This window comes from Erithacus rubecula, assembly GCF_903797595.1.
Source record: "Erithacus rubecula genome assembly, chromosome: 4".
In the NCBI taxonomy this organism is placed as follows: domain Eukaryota; kingdom Metazoa; phylum Chordata; class Aves; order Passeriformes; family Muscicapidae; genus Erithacus; species Erithacus rubecula.
The window spans coordinates 36,142,170-36,156,639 of record NC_136686.1 but is presented as its reverse complement, the minus strand read 5'-3'; the positions used below and the strand labels follow the sequence as shown (position 1 = coordinate 36,156,639).

At 40.1% G+C, this 14,470-nt stretch overlaps 1 protein-coding gene across 4 annotated transcripts in view; it reads right to left on the bottom strand.

Moving 5' to 3' along the window:
• CPM (carboxypeptidase M) overlaps positions 1-13,380 on the bottom strand; it is a 31,222-nt gene extending 17,842 nt beyond the window's left edge. For all 4 annotated transcript variants that reach the window (XR_013773999.1, XR_013774000.1, XM_079303936.1 and 1 more), the window contains exons 1-2: positions 13,165-13,380; positions 12,920-13,073 (exon numbers count right to left, since the gene is read on the bottom strand). Coding sequence is in view for 2 of the 4 variants with exons in the window: in XM_079303936.1 (XP_079160062.1) it covers positions 12,920-13,073; positions 13,165-13,179 (169 nt within the window). In the remaining 2 variants the exon portion in view is untranslated. The remainder of the gene's footprint in view (positions 1-12,919; positions 13,074-13,164) is intronic.
• Positions 13,381-14,470: the final 1,090 nt, after the last annotated feature.

Below are 14,470 nucleotides of genomic sequence, written 5' to 3'. Positions count from 1 at the left end.
CCTGCTTCCCAGCTCTCATTCCCTCTGCTGGAAGGCAAGTTCACACATCCCTCCTTGGTGCCAGTTGCCATGTGGACTTCTGCACCAAGAGGAACACACCTGCTTACAGCCTTTCCACCACATAAACATAAAGGGGGCTACTGCAAGCTCACAATATATTACTCAAGCAAAGAGGCCAAGTAGAGCTAAAGTGCTCTAGATGTTTCCATCCTTTAAGATTTTTTACAAATAACAGTGTATTCTGATTTTAAATCTTGAAATAATACTTCCAGTGTCTTGCCATCAGCAGTTCTTATTCCTGCTGCTCTCTGTGTGAATTGCACTCATGGGAAACATAAGGAAGAGCTAAGTATAGACTAACATTAAATACTGATGTAAATTGGTCTTTCCTGCATTAGGGTTCAGACTGTTTAGAGTTTGTGTGAGGGCCATCTACACAATAAACACTCCCATGAACTGAGATACCAATTATTTCCTGGCATTTCCAGCTTGTAAGAAGACTAACCCTTCCATTAACAATTACAATACATTCCTGGGTCTGCTCAGCCTGCAGTACTGGATAGTGTGTCTATGATGGATGATGTAAGATTTCTTTCCATACGGCTGTAATTAACTGCTTATAAAAAGATTCAGCATATGGATGGTTTCCTTTAATCAGCAAAGCCTAGATAACTCTGGTTTGGTACCTGAAGGGAGCAGCCAAGCTTCCTCTCACGCTTTGAAAAGCCATTTCTCACTGCCAAATTACCAAACCAAAACTGACATCAACTAATTAGTGAACTATATTTCAAGTGATGAAGACAAACGTGTGGTTCTGTGTGTCTCAGGACAAGTAACAAGACTTGCACTGGAGCAGAGCCAGACCACACAGCTTCTAGTAGAATGAGAAGCCTTTTTAACTTTTTAAAAAGTTTTTTAGCACTGCCATAGTTCACAATGTTAGTGTCGGTATTCTAAACAGATGTACAAAAACTGGTAATTAAAATGAAAAATTGAAACTGATCTCCAGATCTAGTGGGAAAGAAACCAAATCAATCTGTAGATATTGAGAGTCTAGATTGTGCTCCCTGTTTTTGTTCTGAATTTTATTTCTGCTTTTCTTTACTTTGTTCTTTACAGCTTCATGTATAAAAAACTCATCATTTCAAATAAAGCTATGGCAGGGAAATAAAGTCAAATTATAGTCTGGCTGGGGAATGGCTCAGACCCACTGTCAGTACCAGTCAGACTAGGGTACTGATTCAAGAGTTTGCAGGGAGGACCACTTTGGCCAAGAAAAAGCAATAGACTGACTACAGTCTTCGTGGGCTGGCCATGAGCTACACACTGGCTTCATGGGTAGGAACTGCAGCAATGCTCATCTGTGCTAAGGCAGTCCCCACCTAGAAAGATGAAACACAGAGAAGAGAGGAAGAGAGATTAACTCTCATTAGAATGCAAGGTCCCAGAGCAATTGAATCGTAGAACCAATCTCAGAATCATTGAACAGCCAGGTTAGAAGGAACCTCAAGAGATCATCTGGTCTAGCCCTATATGGAAAGGGTAACCTAGATAAGATTATTTAGCACTTTGTTCAATTGCATCTTTAAAACCTACAGTTAGAAGGACTCTGCCTAATTTGTGGAAAGTCATTCCAGTGAATGATTCTCACTGTAAAAAATTTGATGAGAAGATGAAATTTCTCATTGTGCAACTTGAACCCACTGCCCCTTGTTTTTTTCCATGTGGCTCCTTGCAAAGAACAAGGATCCACCCTTTTTGTAGCCACTCTTCAATTACTAGAATTCTGTGCTAAAATTCCCCCCTAAGCATTCTCTTCTCCAGGCAGATGAGACTCCTTGGGGCAACATTGTCTTCCAGCAAAACACTACCACAGCTAATGGAGGACATAAAGAGTAATTCCTTTTGCTAAATTATCACCAGCAGCACCCTTGCCCTGAGGTACTCTGATTTGTCATCACCAATTGAAGCTGGAAAAATCTAAAGCCATTTTGGAACTTTTCTTCTGCAAGGGGACTGCCCAACAATACACATGGCTTGATTCAGATTCTAACAGAATTTGAAGTACCAGTACATTATTTGTATAACCAGAAATGGTTAATCAGAATGACTGATGTAGCAGTATTGCAGAGGTAGCCTTACAAGCATGAACAAATAAGTGATTTTAATCTAGCCAGACTGAGTAAAACATCCCCAAAATAAGCTACCTACCTGAAGCTGAGATCAGACTAGCATCTGTAAGAACAACTGTACATCACACTCTTTTGTGAGCATTTATCCTTACTTTCAGGTATACCATGATCCACTGAGACAGAAAGGATTGTCTAAAGACTTTGCCTGTAGTAGCACTGGAATTAGTAATGAACAAAGTTGATATGCCAAGAAGAGCTACTTTAAATATAAGAAAGTCTTCAAGGCATTTTAAAGAATAAAGAGATACAATCAATCACATACATCCACCAGGTCTATCTGGCAATATTCAGCATGGTGCTTAGGTAGGCAGAAAAAAAGCCAAAAGATTTGGCTGCAGGTCAAACACAGCCACTGAGTCACTATGTGGGGGCCACTGCTGAACTTAATACTTTGGGCCTCTTCCCACGGATCCCTTATTACAGGCATAAGGCACTCTCTCAGCAAAACATAAATAGAAGTATCAATTTCCCACTATTTAATCAGCTCCTTTCTATTCCAAGAGATTATACCAGTCACTCTGATTTAGAAGTCAGCTCCATATAAGTAGAACTGACGGAATAAACAACGACTCTAAAAAACAATAGATGCTGTTTATTTGTATCCAAAGCACTTGAGAAAGAAAGAGAATCAAAATAATTAATGGTTCACATGTTTGCTTATCTTCCTAAAGGTTTACAAATCTTTGGTTGATTGAGACATCCATAGCTGCTTTGGACACTCTCACAAGACTTGTATCTTATGAGAACAGCAACCCTTTCTTTCCTATGTACATGTGAGTCATCTCTGCACCATTTCCAGTTCTCGTGATCAAGTTGAACACGCTCTTTATACACAAGACCATGACAAATTGCCAATGCAGAGCACAGTCTCTACACTAGTACCTTTATAGGTTATTTCAACAAAAATCAAGAAATAAAAATAAATTTGTAAAAGCCAAAGAAAAACAACCCCGAGGGAATACTGGTTTTAAATTAAGATATACTAACTTTATTATTACTCACTAAGAAGATGAGAACACAGACACATGGAAATAGCCTGAGCAGGCTTTTTCTACTATTTACACTGACTGGTTTCATACTTACACCCAGAAACCAAATAGACTATTTTTCCCTTTTCACCAACTCTTATTTCTGTTAACAAAAGGTTTCTAAACCTAGTTCTAAAAAGGTGTACGTTATTTTCTGAGAAAGCTGTGAAACTGGTATGCATCTAGCAATTTTCAGGAAAGCTATTGTATACATGAAAGTAATTAATATTATCCATTCACAGCAGTACCATTGGACCATCATGAATAAAGTGATTGCTTGCAACCCAAGCCAGCCATAAGGGAGAGGGGTGGTTTGTTTTAAAGTGCAATTTATCCTGTTTTGTTTAGCCTGCACTTTTACCTCCAGAGGCAGAGGATGTCAGAACTATTTCTGCCACTTGAAGGTAACAGAGGGAGTGCACTAGAGGTTGTGGTTCATTCGTGGCTCAGAAGTTACTGCTGCACTTTGAGGATTTCAGTACACTGAAGTACCTAACCAAGATGCACCTATCCTGTAAAAATCCTTGTCAGATCTCAGACACTATGCTTGCTCCAAGAATAGGAAACTCAACACATCCCAACAGTGACAAGCAGGGTCCTATAAATCCAAATACTGAGTGGTCCCCGCCCCCCTATTTTTTCTTTTTTTTTTTTTTCTTTGTTTTTCTTTTAACTCAGTAAAGGGGAGAGGATATGGAGGCTAGATTAACTTTTTAAAAATAATCCAGTCTCTGTCCTGATCATCTGTTTCTGGTTTAGTTAAGAAACTACATTAGCCTGACCAGCTGTTTCCAGATTCTCTCCTAAAACAGGCAACAAGATGTGTCTGTAGAAACTTTAGCGACTGGCTTTCAGGAAAGGTAACAAAGACACAAGGCAACAACTAAGAATCAAGCTGTGTTACTACCTACGAGTACAGCAATTTCATCTCTAGTCTCTTGAGCAAACATGCTCTGGTGGCCTCTGTTTATTCCTGGGATTTTGAGAACAGCCCAATGCAATTGTGTACCAAAGCAAGTTTTTTAGGCACACCACAATCAGGAAATACACTTTATCAGAATCATCCTGGCTGTGTATTGCTTGAAGTGCATACCAGGGAAGGCATCTGTGCCTACCTTATTCCTGTAGTTTTCTCTAGATATTCTTTGGGAAACTGAATTATGGATCAGACTGAACTTTTGAACTGACAATAGGACTGCATTTCTTAAAGAGAAAAGAATTATTTTTTATTTTAGATTTAGGATAAGTGTTACTTTTTTTATGTGCTCAAGCTGTATTTAAATGCCCCAGGTAACTGCAAGACTATGGATGTAGGACACATTGGCTAGGGACAAACAGGAAATGTAACTCAACTGTCCTAAATCCACTGTGAGCTCAGCATGTTACATAGCAGCTACAGTAATTTAATTAACTAACTCTAACTGCCATGGTCTGACCTTTCCCATAACAACAAGTAAGTCCTAGATATCAAAGTGCAGAATCATCTGCTTAGAAACATCCTCTAACCTCTTTCTCATATCTGAGCCACTGCATAGCTTATAAGAGTGAACAGTTTTACAGGGAGGGTATTCTCTCAGCTGTGAGGGGAAGAGAACTACAGCCAGTCCTATGCATTTTCTTTTTCTGTGTCCACTTCATAAAATTAATCTTCTAATTAATAAAAAGTTCCAGGGTCAGAACTCGCAGAAAGTTTAGAAATCACATGCACATTCAGGTTTCATAAAATAAAAAAAATCATCCCAGCCCTTAAAACAATTTAGATGTCTCTTCTACACAAAACATGTACAGAACAACTGTCTAAGGAACAAATGCTTTGTTGTAAGAAGTCTTGCAAGCAATTAATTAATGTATTATAAGTAGGTCTCCATGTTCTTATGTGAACACAATACGTGATAGCTACACACAGCAAACCTTTAATTAGCTAGCCCTGAAAATAAGCAGGACTGTTTCCTTCAAGGATCTACAGCCAGAGGTACCAGGCAGAAAGGCTGGGCAGAAGGGATGCAGGGCACACTGCTCTTCTTTTGTGGGAAGTGAATGGAAAGCTACTAGAAACACTTTCCACTAAAAAGTCTCATTGTCTGGAGTGGGATAGGAGGAATGTGTTACTAAGCTTTTCTCAAGCTAAAAGGAGAATGCAGACAAATTGACCATCTGGGTAAAACTGAGGCACAATATAAGAGTTTTATTTTTTTAAGTAAGTTTGTGATGAGGATATTTTATTTACAAGGCTAAAAATGTATGCACAATGCTCCAAAATGCAGAATCCTACAAGGAGTGAGGGAGAAAAAACCAATAATTTATGTCCATTGTGCACCATTGTTACTATCCTGAACTCCCTATTTTAGTTAGTTTTAAAACAAACTAAAGCCCAAACAAAATCTCTTACATATTTACTTCCTCAGCACCAGGAAAGGATATGGATACTGCCCACCAGCTGCAATTGGTGATTCTATGTTACACTCCAGAGCATTGCTAGCCTCATTGGTGTGAATTACAAAATCCAGTGGTCAATTCTGCCTATTTCTAAACAAACACAGAAAGCTGCAAAGTCCTGCTGATGGAAAACAGGATGCCTGCAGCCTTCAGACCTTTATTGCTCTGAAAAGGAGATTAACAACTACAAAGCAAAAGATAGAGAGGAAGCAGGAGAACAGAGATTTTTCCCACAAAGCTGATTCTAAATAAATGCTACTCACATCAACAGTGTACTATTTCTAAACAGATTAGATCTTTCCATTTTGAATTTACAACATTAAAATTTCCCTACTATATAACAGTTTATATATGAGAAATGTTTGATCTACATTGCTAGGATAGGTTCCCCTCACACTTTTTTTTTTTTTTTAAATTTACTTATTTATTTAGGCAGAGACAGAAATCTCTAATACAGCATGTTCCACAGGAAAAACAAACAAGCAAACGAACAAACTTTCCCACAAAATTTTCTGCAAGAAGTGTATTTAAGTAGAAGAAATCATAGAAGGCAGGACAAAAATGATTGACCAATTCACAGCAAGTATAAAGAAGAGAAGACTTAAGCAAATAATTTTACTTTAATTGCAACAGAATAGGAATGTGTTCAGAGTCAGTGACTGCATCTCCAAGAGTTAATGTCTAAATTTATTAATCTTTTAAACATCTGACACTGACCAAATGACATGCTTTTTATAAATGATTCATGCAAAAAACATGGTTATACTGACAGGAAAGCAAAGTTAAGTCTTGTTATCATCAGATAAAATCTTAGTACTTGGCTGTTGGAGGACTGATTGCACACAAACTACTTGTGCCACATCACCAGAGTCAAATGCTAGAGGATGCAGACAGATAATATATGGATCTATATTTCAGCATTTAAAGAATTTTTAGCTTCATTTAGGGAAATAGACTTAGAATTTAGAGCCAATATAGTAATGGTGGCTTCTATTTCCACACATGATTTAGAGCAAAGCTCAGCTGGGAGCAGAAGACTTAAGAATACAAGCTAAAACTTCTTGTTTTGAAAGTCATGGTTTAGCTTTCTCTAGATAAAACATGAAGGAGCCAGTATTCCTTCTCTGTTTTATTTCCCCTTTCCAACACAGTGACTCACATAATGTGCTGCAAATAGAGTTTACAAGGCTGTTGATATCGAGCCCATCTGTGAACCCAAACACCTTTTCAATAATGAAATGAACATGTAAACCTTCTCAGAATCTTGTTAACATATGCCACACACACTGTCAATGATGAGAACAAAGATGTTTATGAGGAAAGACTCAAAAAAGAGCAAGTGAACACATAACAGGAAAAAAAAAATTCAGAAGTGGGCAAGCACGGATAAGAATTTAACTATCACAGTAAGTTTTAGAATGCCTATTTTTACATGGAACTCTGGACAGGAACCAAGAAACTTTATTAGGATTTGCATCATGGGGCCCTCAGGGTGGAAAATGTCTCATTCATTCTTATTTCTAAAAACAAACTTTGAAAAACCTCAAGCTTGTATTATCTATACACATCATACTTGCATGACAAGATGTAAGGAAGTTTGTGGGGTGGGGATAAGGAGGAAGGAAAGGAAAAAGAAATTATCAGGGATTGGAGACAGGAGGAAAGTCATCTACAGCAGTCAAATTGAACAAACCTAAGGTAAAAAATTTCTACACAAATATACCTCATGTAATGCAATCACAGAAAAATAACTGCAATATAATCTTAAAGACAACATATTTGCTATGGATTTTTGTCTAGGTAATTGGTTTATTTTAAAAGAAAAAGAATTCTCTCTATTACCTTTCATTTTCCTTCTTTCTTTTAAAAACACTGGCACTAGCATTTAGTAATGGATAACACCAAGGAACTTGCCTCGAAGTACAGTGTGCTGTATATAACCTTCTCATTCTATTTTTGTGCAAGAACCCCAGAGCCAACCCGATAATTCCAGTAGAACACAAACATTGTATGGATAACGTGTTTCAGCTTTGTTTTCTCCAACAGTAAAACATGTTCTCTAGTACTTTAAACAAAGTAAAACTATCCAGAACATAAAAGTTTGTAATGCAAATTCAATAAAATTTCCAATGCACTATTGATGGCAGTAACTCAGGCTTCCTTCCATATTGTGTCACAATAAATAACTTAAAATGAGTTCCTATTTTTCCCAGCTACATACTATTAATGTGTAGATGGGACAAGTACAATACTTGGGCTTTTGTTATTAAATATTTTCACTGAGGTGCAGTGACCCTTAAATCAGTACTCCCCTGTTCAATTACCACCCATAAGTGCCCAAAGGCATCACCTGCACTGTATTTACGTTGACCTCTGGCACACCTTGGGCACACATTCCATTGATGTTGGTGAGCAATGATGGATTAAGTGCCCAGGTTAATTGCCCAGGTTTTCTATTGACTGCATTACCAGGCACATGTTGCATGCAGCACTACCTGAGCCCTAATCCCTAGCACACCCTTTTGCTGAAGTCACAGCTGCTTATCAGATGGAAACCTGGGCACACTCATTCCCTCCTGTTTTACAAGGAGGAAAACACAGGAATGCAGGCAGGAAGGAGATGTAATATGCTCCTACAGGCTGGTCACTGAGCAGCCTGGCCTGCTGGAGCCCTGCTGAGCACACCTTCCCTACAGTCCATGGCACAACCCAGGGCGAGTCCTGCTCGAGCTATAAAACCCACACAAACACACACACCCCCCCTGCACACTTCAGCCTCTCTTTACAGAGCAGGGATAGCACAATGCTGATTAGCAACACTCACTGCTTAAAAACAAAACCAAAAAAATTCCCCCAAAGTTAGCAAAGTGTTTGATTAATGGATAGAATGTGTCCATCCAAGGGCAACAGAGAGAGCAACTGAATATGGTGTTCACTAAGCATCAGAATTGACTAAGCCACATAGTTCCCAACCAAAGAAGCTTTCAGGACAGCTCTTTTGCAAGGTATTTCTAAGAATTTATAGTGGAACCAGAACAAAATCTGGTCAGCTTGTTTTACCTTTTGTCTCTCTAGTGATAAAATCTGCCAAAGGGGTACTAATATATGAAGTCAATTTTGAAATGTCATTAGATAAAGACAGGGGTACTTTAACCACACACAACGTTTCCCTCAGTGAGCAGAATCTGGCCTGAGGATGTTTACAACTGCCCCAAGTTGACTGGAATTCTAAAAATGCAGACTGGCCTCCATAAAATCTAGACCTAAACCAAGCTGTAATTAGCATGCTATCACTTTATCTCAATCCAGAGTGTCTGAAAAGCCTTTCTATAGTGTGGATCTACTACAAAAGTTACTCCACTCTTCCAATACCTGGCTGTTTTTGTCCTCCTAAGGAGGTCATCAGGTCTATTAGAATCCTTAAATTGGCTTCCCATCACCTTTGTCTTCTTTTCAAAGAATAACAGCAGCATTGCATCTTGAACAATGAAAAGCCATAGATTATTTACATACATTGACTATTTTCTCTTTGGTAATGTACTCTAAGATTTGCTTGCTGAAGAGTGAGTCTGTTTTTCACTGGGGTGGCACTAGGCAGGATGGGTTAATATGATTACACCAGGTCCCATTCCCCCACCCTAGACTGATGCAGCTCTGCAGATTCCTCCATTAATATAGAGTGCAAACACTGTTCTAAGGTTGGATATTGGACATACTAGAAAACCGAACTCCTGACAAAAAGCTTTTATAATTTTATTCAACAACACACCTGAAAAAATATAAAAGAACTAAGGTATTTTCTGAGCCATCACAGATCTCTTCCTACCTGCTGCTAAGATTGTATCAGGTTTCTCACAGACAAATCACCTACAAATTTTGAGGTATATGAGGATACCTACTAAATTAGACCAAAAGGTAACATTCAGTTTTGTCAGCCAATGAGCTACATCTTTTAAGCTCCTTTCTCCCCTATTATTTAAGGATAAGAGCTTAGCAGATGAGATACATAATTAAATATCATAGCTTCCAAATCAGATCTGAAGACTGAACAGGCCATTGCCAGTCTAGAACACATTGTTCCCAGTAATTTGGCAGAGGTGCTCCTAGTAACCTGGCAGGGGAGAATTTCTATATGGTGATGTAAACCACCACAAAAACTGGGAGTCTTTTCATTTGTTTTCCACTGAGGATCTTGGTACAGATTCTGCTGTGTACATCACTATTACAGTCTACATGCATCAAATAAACACACTATGTAAATATCACCTCAGATTTATCCATGGCAAATCACACTTGACTGAGTTTTATGCAGAAATGACTGATTTAATGAGATGGAGCAAAGCACCCTGTTTCGTTAGTCTTGACCTTAGCAAGGCTTTCAAGAGAACACCAGATTCAGGAATTGCATGGAACCTCTGGAGGTCACCTGGTCCAACTCCTCTCCTTAAGCAGGGCCACCTACAGCCAGCTGCCCAGGACTGTGTTCAGACAGTTTCTGAATATCTCCAAGGATGCTCCCTGAGCAGCCTGTTCCAGTGTTTAGTCAATCTAATGGTGTCTTTGTGAACAAGCTGGGAACACATGGATTAGAGGAAGAGACTACAGTAAGGTCAGAAGCCGACTGGGCTGAACAACCGGTGGTTCCAGAGACAGCAAATTATTAGCAGCATTCCTCAAGGGTCAGTACTGGGGCTGATGCTGTTTGATACCCTCATCAGGGCCAGGACTGCCATTCAGAGGGTCCCAGACAAGCTGAAGGAATCTCTTGACAACAAACTCACAGAGTCTGACCAAGATGAATGCAGAATTCTGCAGCTGGAAAAAAATAAGAGCCACATATTTGGATTATCAGCTCGAGAAACTAACCCCATGCAGGTCCAGACTGCAGACTGGCTGAGTTGCAGCTGTGCAGCCCAAGGGCTGCAAGGTGGCTCAAGTACCCAGAGACTCTGCAGAACCTCCACCCTTGCAGATACTCAGAAGTAGAGTAGAGAGGGCCCTGAGCATCAACATTAACTTTCAAGTGAGCCTGGCTTTGAACAGGAACTAGATAGCCTCCAGACCTAAATCACTTTATGATCTGCCTGAAGCAGGCAAGGCTTCTGACATGAAGAGTGCTTAGATACTTTCTTAAAAGAACTACACACAATCACTATCTGAAGTGGTAATACACAGGTCCCTATCATCCTCCACAGCTTCTGAAAAACAGATTTTTATATCCTTGCAGAGCTCTGAATCTACTCACACCTACCAAAAGTCAAACCTTTACTCACATTCTTTATAATACAAGGCTACATGGCAGTATAAAATACTAGATTATTGGATAAAATGGAAGTAAAATGTAGATTAACAAATAGTATGGGAACAATAGCCATTCATGATAATAGTAAAATAATGTCTGTTTGCTTTATAGGCATTACTTTGATCCATGGGATACTTATTCATCATCAAGAATGCTCATATCTGAAGTATCAACTTGCTACCTCACATTGATCTCAGTTTTAGAGTACATAAATTAATTTCTGTTTCTCATCATCAAGAAGTACATTTTGCTATCATGGTTTAGCTAATTGGCAGGAAGACAACTCTAATAAACCCATACAAGTGTGTGCACGCACAGACAGTCATGCTTGCATCAGCTTAACTGGGAATAGAGGATCAGAACTCCAACTCACAGATCAAAATTGGAACTTCATTTTCACCAAAATTCTATAACCACAGTTGCCACAAAAATTCCTTCTAGTATGAGCAAAAAAAAACCCCAAAATTAGACCCTAATTCAGTACCATCACCTACCATATTCCAGGTGATTCTGAAGTTCATTTCTCAACAAAGGCAGAAATCTCCTAACATTTAGAAAAAAACTGAAACAATAGAGGAGCATTTAACATTTTTCACTGCCATTCTGCTTTACATGGCACTGAGAATAATAACAAAGAGAGCCCACACAGTTCTCTTCTCAGAGTCTGGCAAAGCAGAAGGCAATATATCAAAATCTGAATGATGTTTCGGTGCATTGCTCAATCAAGAGATGATGCTTTTCCAGTTTTCATGCTGATGGAACTCAGACAAGTCAAACACCTCATGTTATCAGCTTTCAGGAATCTAGATATGTAAAAGCCAAAGTTTCAATCTCTCAGGCTGGATGAAAGGTTTTTGCTTACCCCCACAAAGATAAGCCAGCTGAGTTCTTGGCAGAAAAGTCATAATCTAGCCCTATGATCAGAACCTTAGCTAAGTTCTCTAAAGGTATGAAAATGAGGATGTGGATAATTGCTAGTTTGTGCTGGAAGGAACTGTACTTACAGGAACTAATCTCCTGCATGGATGAATAACATAACCCAATCTAATTCTGCCTTTGATGAAACCAAAACCAACACTAACTTTACGATTCCTTGTCTACTTTGAGATACATGGTAAATCAAGGCAAAAAGCATTAAAATGTCTTCATCATCTACCAAGAAGAATATAGATTTTTGTCTTCTTAAACATAAGCGTGGATTTGATAATTGATGCTACAAATGGCTCCTTCCAGTGGTACAAAATGGGATTAGAGGAACAGACAATGTTTCTAAAGAATGAATTTTCTATCTAGTTTTAAAGCTCCTCTGTGATTTAGTTTTTGGAACTGACATTTAATAAAGTAGTTTGGTTGTTTATTTCCCCTAAAATTAAACAGATATATATTGAAGTCCATAAGCTAATAAACACTAATCTTTTAAACCTCTTTTTAAAAAGTAGCCACTCCCACAACCCCCCCAAATTTACAGTAAGAAAGTACCAATCATAAGATGATAAATTAAAACATCAATATAAGGTCAGAAATGTGATTATTTCAGTACACTTTCCTGTAAGGTTTGAGACTGAAATCCTATTCTTCATCTACAGCACAGGACCTTGTATCAGAAGGTATTCTTAATGCAACCACCAGCTAGAAAACAGCTTTAGTTATATCCACCCAGAACAGGCACTCAGCAAAGGGGTCCCACGTATTCTACGCTCCATAAAGACGGAACTCCTTCTGAAATTGCCACTCAGGACGTTTCCAATTCTCAGAAACATTAGTACTGGGAGAACTTTCACCCTGATGACACATACGATGCTTCAGCCAGAGTGTGTTATTCACGCTTAAGCAAGAGGAAGACGAAACTTCACAGAGGTTTGTTAGAGCAGCCCCGCAGCCAGCAAGCGCCCACGAAACGCCACCTTTCCCCGCACCTGACTGAAGGAGAGCAAAAAGGCTCCGTGCCCTCGTCCCCTTACCTTCCACCGAGCGCCCGATGCTGTGCAGGTGGGTGAGGGCGGGGTTGGCGGCATGGACCCCCTTCAGGTACTGCTCCAGCTCCTCGCTGTGGTGGTACCTAAAGTCCAGCGCGGCCGCAGAAGCCAGGCAGAGGATGAGGATGCCCACCGCGCCCTAGAAAGAAAGAGATGAAGCCAGCCCGCGGAGAGCCCCCTCCCTCCCTCGTTCCCCGTGTCGCTGCCGGAGCAGGTGCTGCCCGCCCTACCCGTGCGGCCCGCATGGTGATGGTGCCGGTGCCGGTGATGGTGCCGGTGCCGGTGCCGGTGCCGGTGATGGTGATGGTGCCGGTGCCACCGCCGCTCCGCCACTGCCGCGCCGGGCGGGGGCCGCCATCCCCATCCCGGCCCTGCCCTGCCCCTGACTGACGCGGGACACATCCACTCAGCTCCCCCGGCCCGCCCCGGGCTCGGGGCCCGAGGGGACAGCCCTCCCCTTGTCCCTGTCCCCTCCCTCCTGCCCGCTGGCCGCGCTTCTCACCTGCGCGGGGCGCGGCTCCCGTGCCGAGCGGCTCCCGTCGCTGCGCGCTGCTCATCGCCGCTGCTTTTCCTCCTTTTTCATACCGAGGGACGATGAACCATGTCTGTAGGGATTAAAAAGCCCCAAACAACAAACCAGGGAGGAGTGCGTCACGTTTTGACTTTCCGTGTTGTTTTGGCTTTTCTGGCGTTTTTGACACCCTTCACGAGAAGGGCTGCTCCATAAAACCCGAGCTCCTCCTCAGCCCCTGTGTGGTCCTGGCGTGTGATCAGGACGGCAACACCTGGTGCCCAGAGACAAAGCCTGCTGCATGAGCCGTGAGAGAATTTATCTGCAAATCCAACAATATCTCTACCTGCTGCTATTTTTGCTTTGGCTTGTTTTGTTTAAAGATGAGTTTTTAATAGGCTGGTATTCGCTTTCTAAAAGGACTGAATTCTATCTACAGAATTAAGTGCTTTTCTTGGTTCTGCACTAACCACATTGCCTTGGGGATATCTCCGTTTTGGGATTCACCACAAAGACTTTTTCATCACCTTTTGTTGTCTTGAAAATTGAAAAGAATGAAGAGAAAGAAAGTTAAGCTGGCTTCCAGCAACAAAAATTAGTCTGCTTTTTTTTTTTTTTTTTTTTTTTTTTTTTTTTTTTTTTTTTTTTTTTTTTAATTCAGGATGGTGTCTGCATTTTTTTAATCGTTTAAAATATGAATGTGGATATAGCTGAGTATTAGAATACAGCTATTTTTAAATTCTGTATAATTTTACTGAGCAAAATAAAAGTTATAAGCACCAGTGGGGTTTCATCTGCTTTCTTCTGAAATTTACTATGCTGGTTAATGTCAGAAAAGGATGTTAAAGGAAATGAACTTATGAGCCAATCTCAAATAACAAGTCCTGTATTTCAAATAGAAGACACTATATTCAGCACAAGTTCTTGTTAAACAAAAACTTGCTGTTAAATTTAAAAGTACCTTTTTTTTTAACAATGAAGTTTTAAGAAAAAAATGCTGAAACTAAATTTTAGTGCAGCTGTCT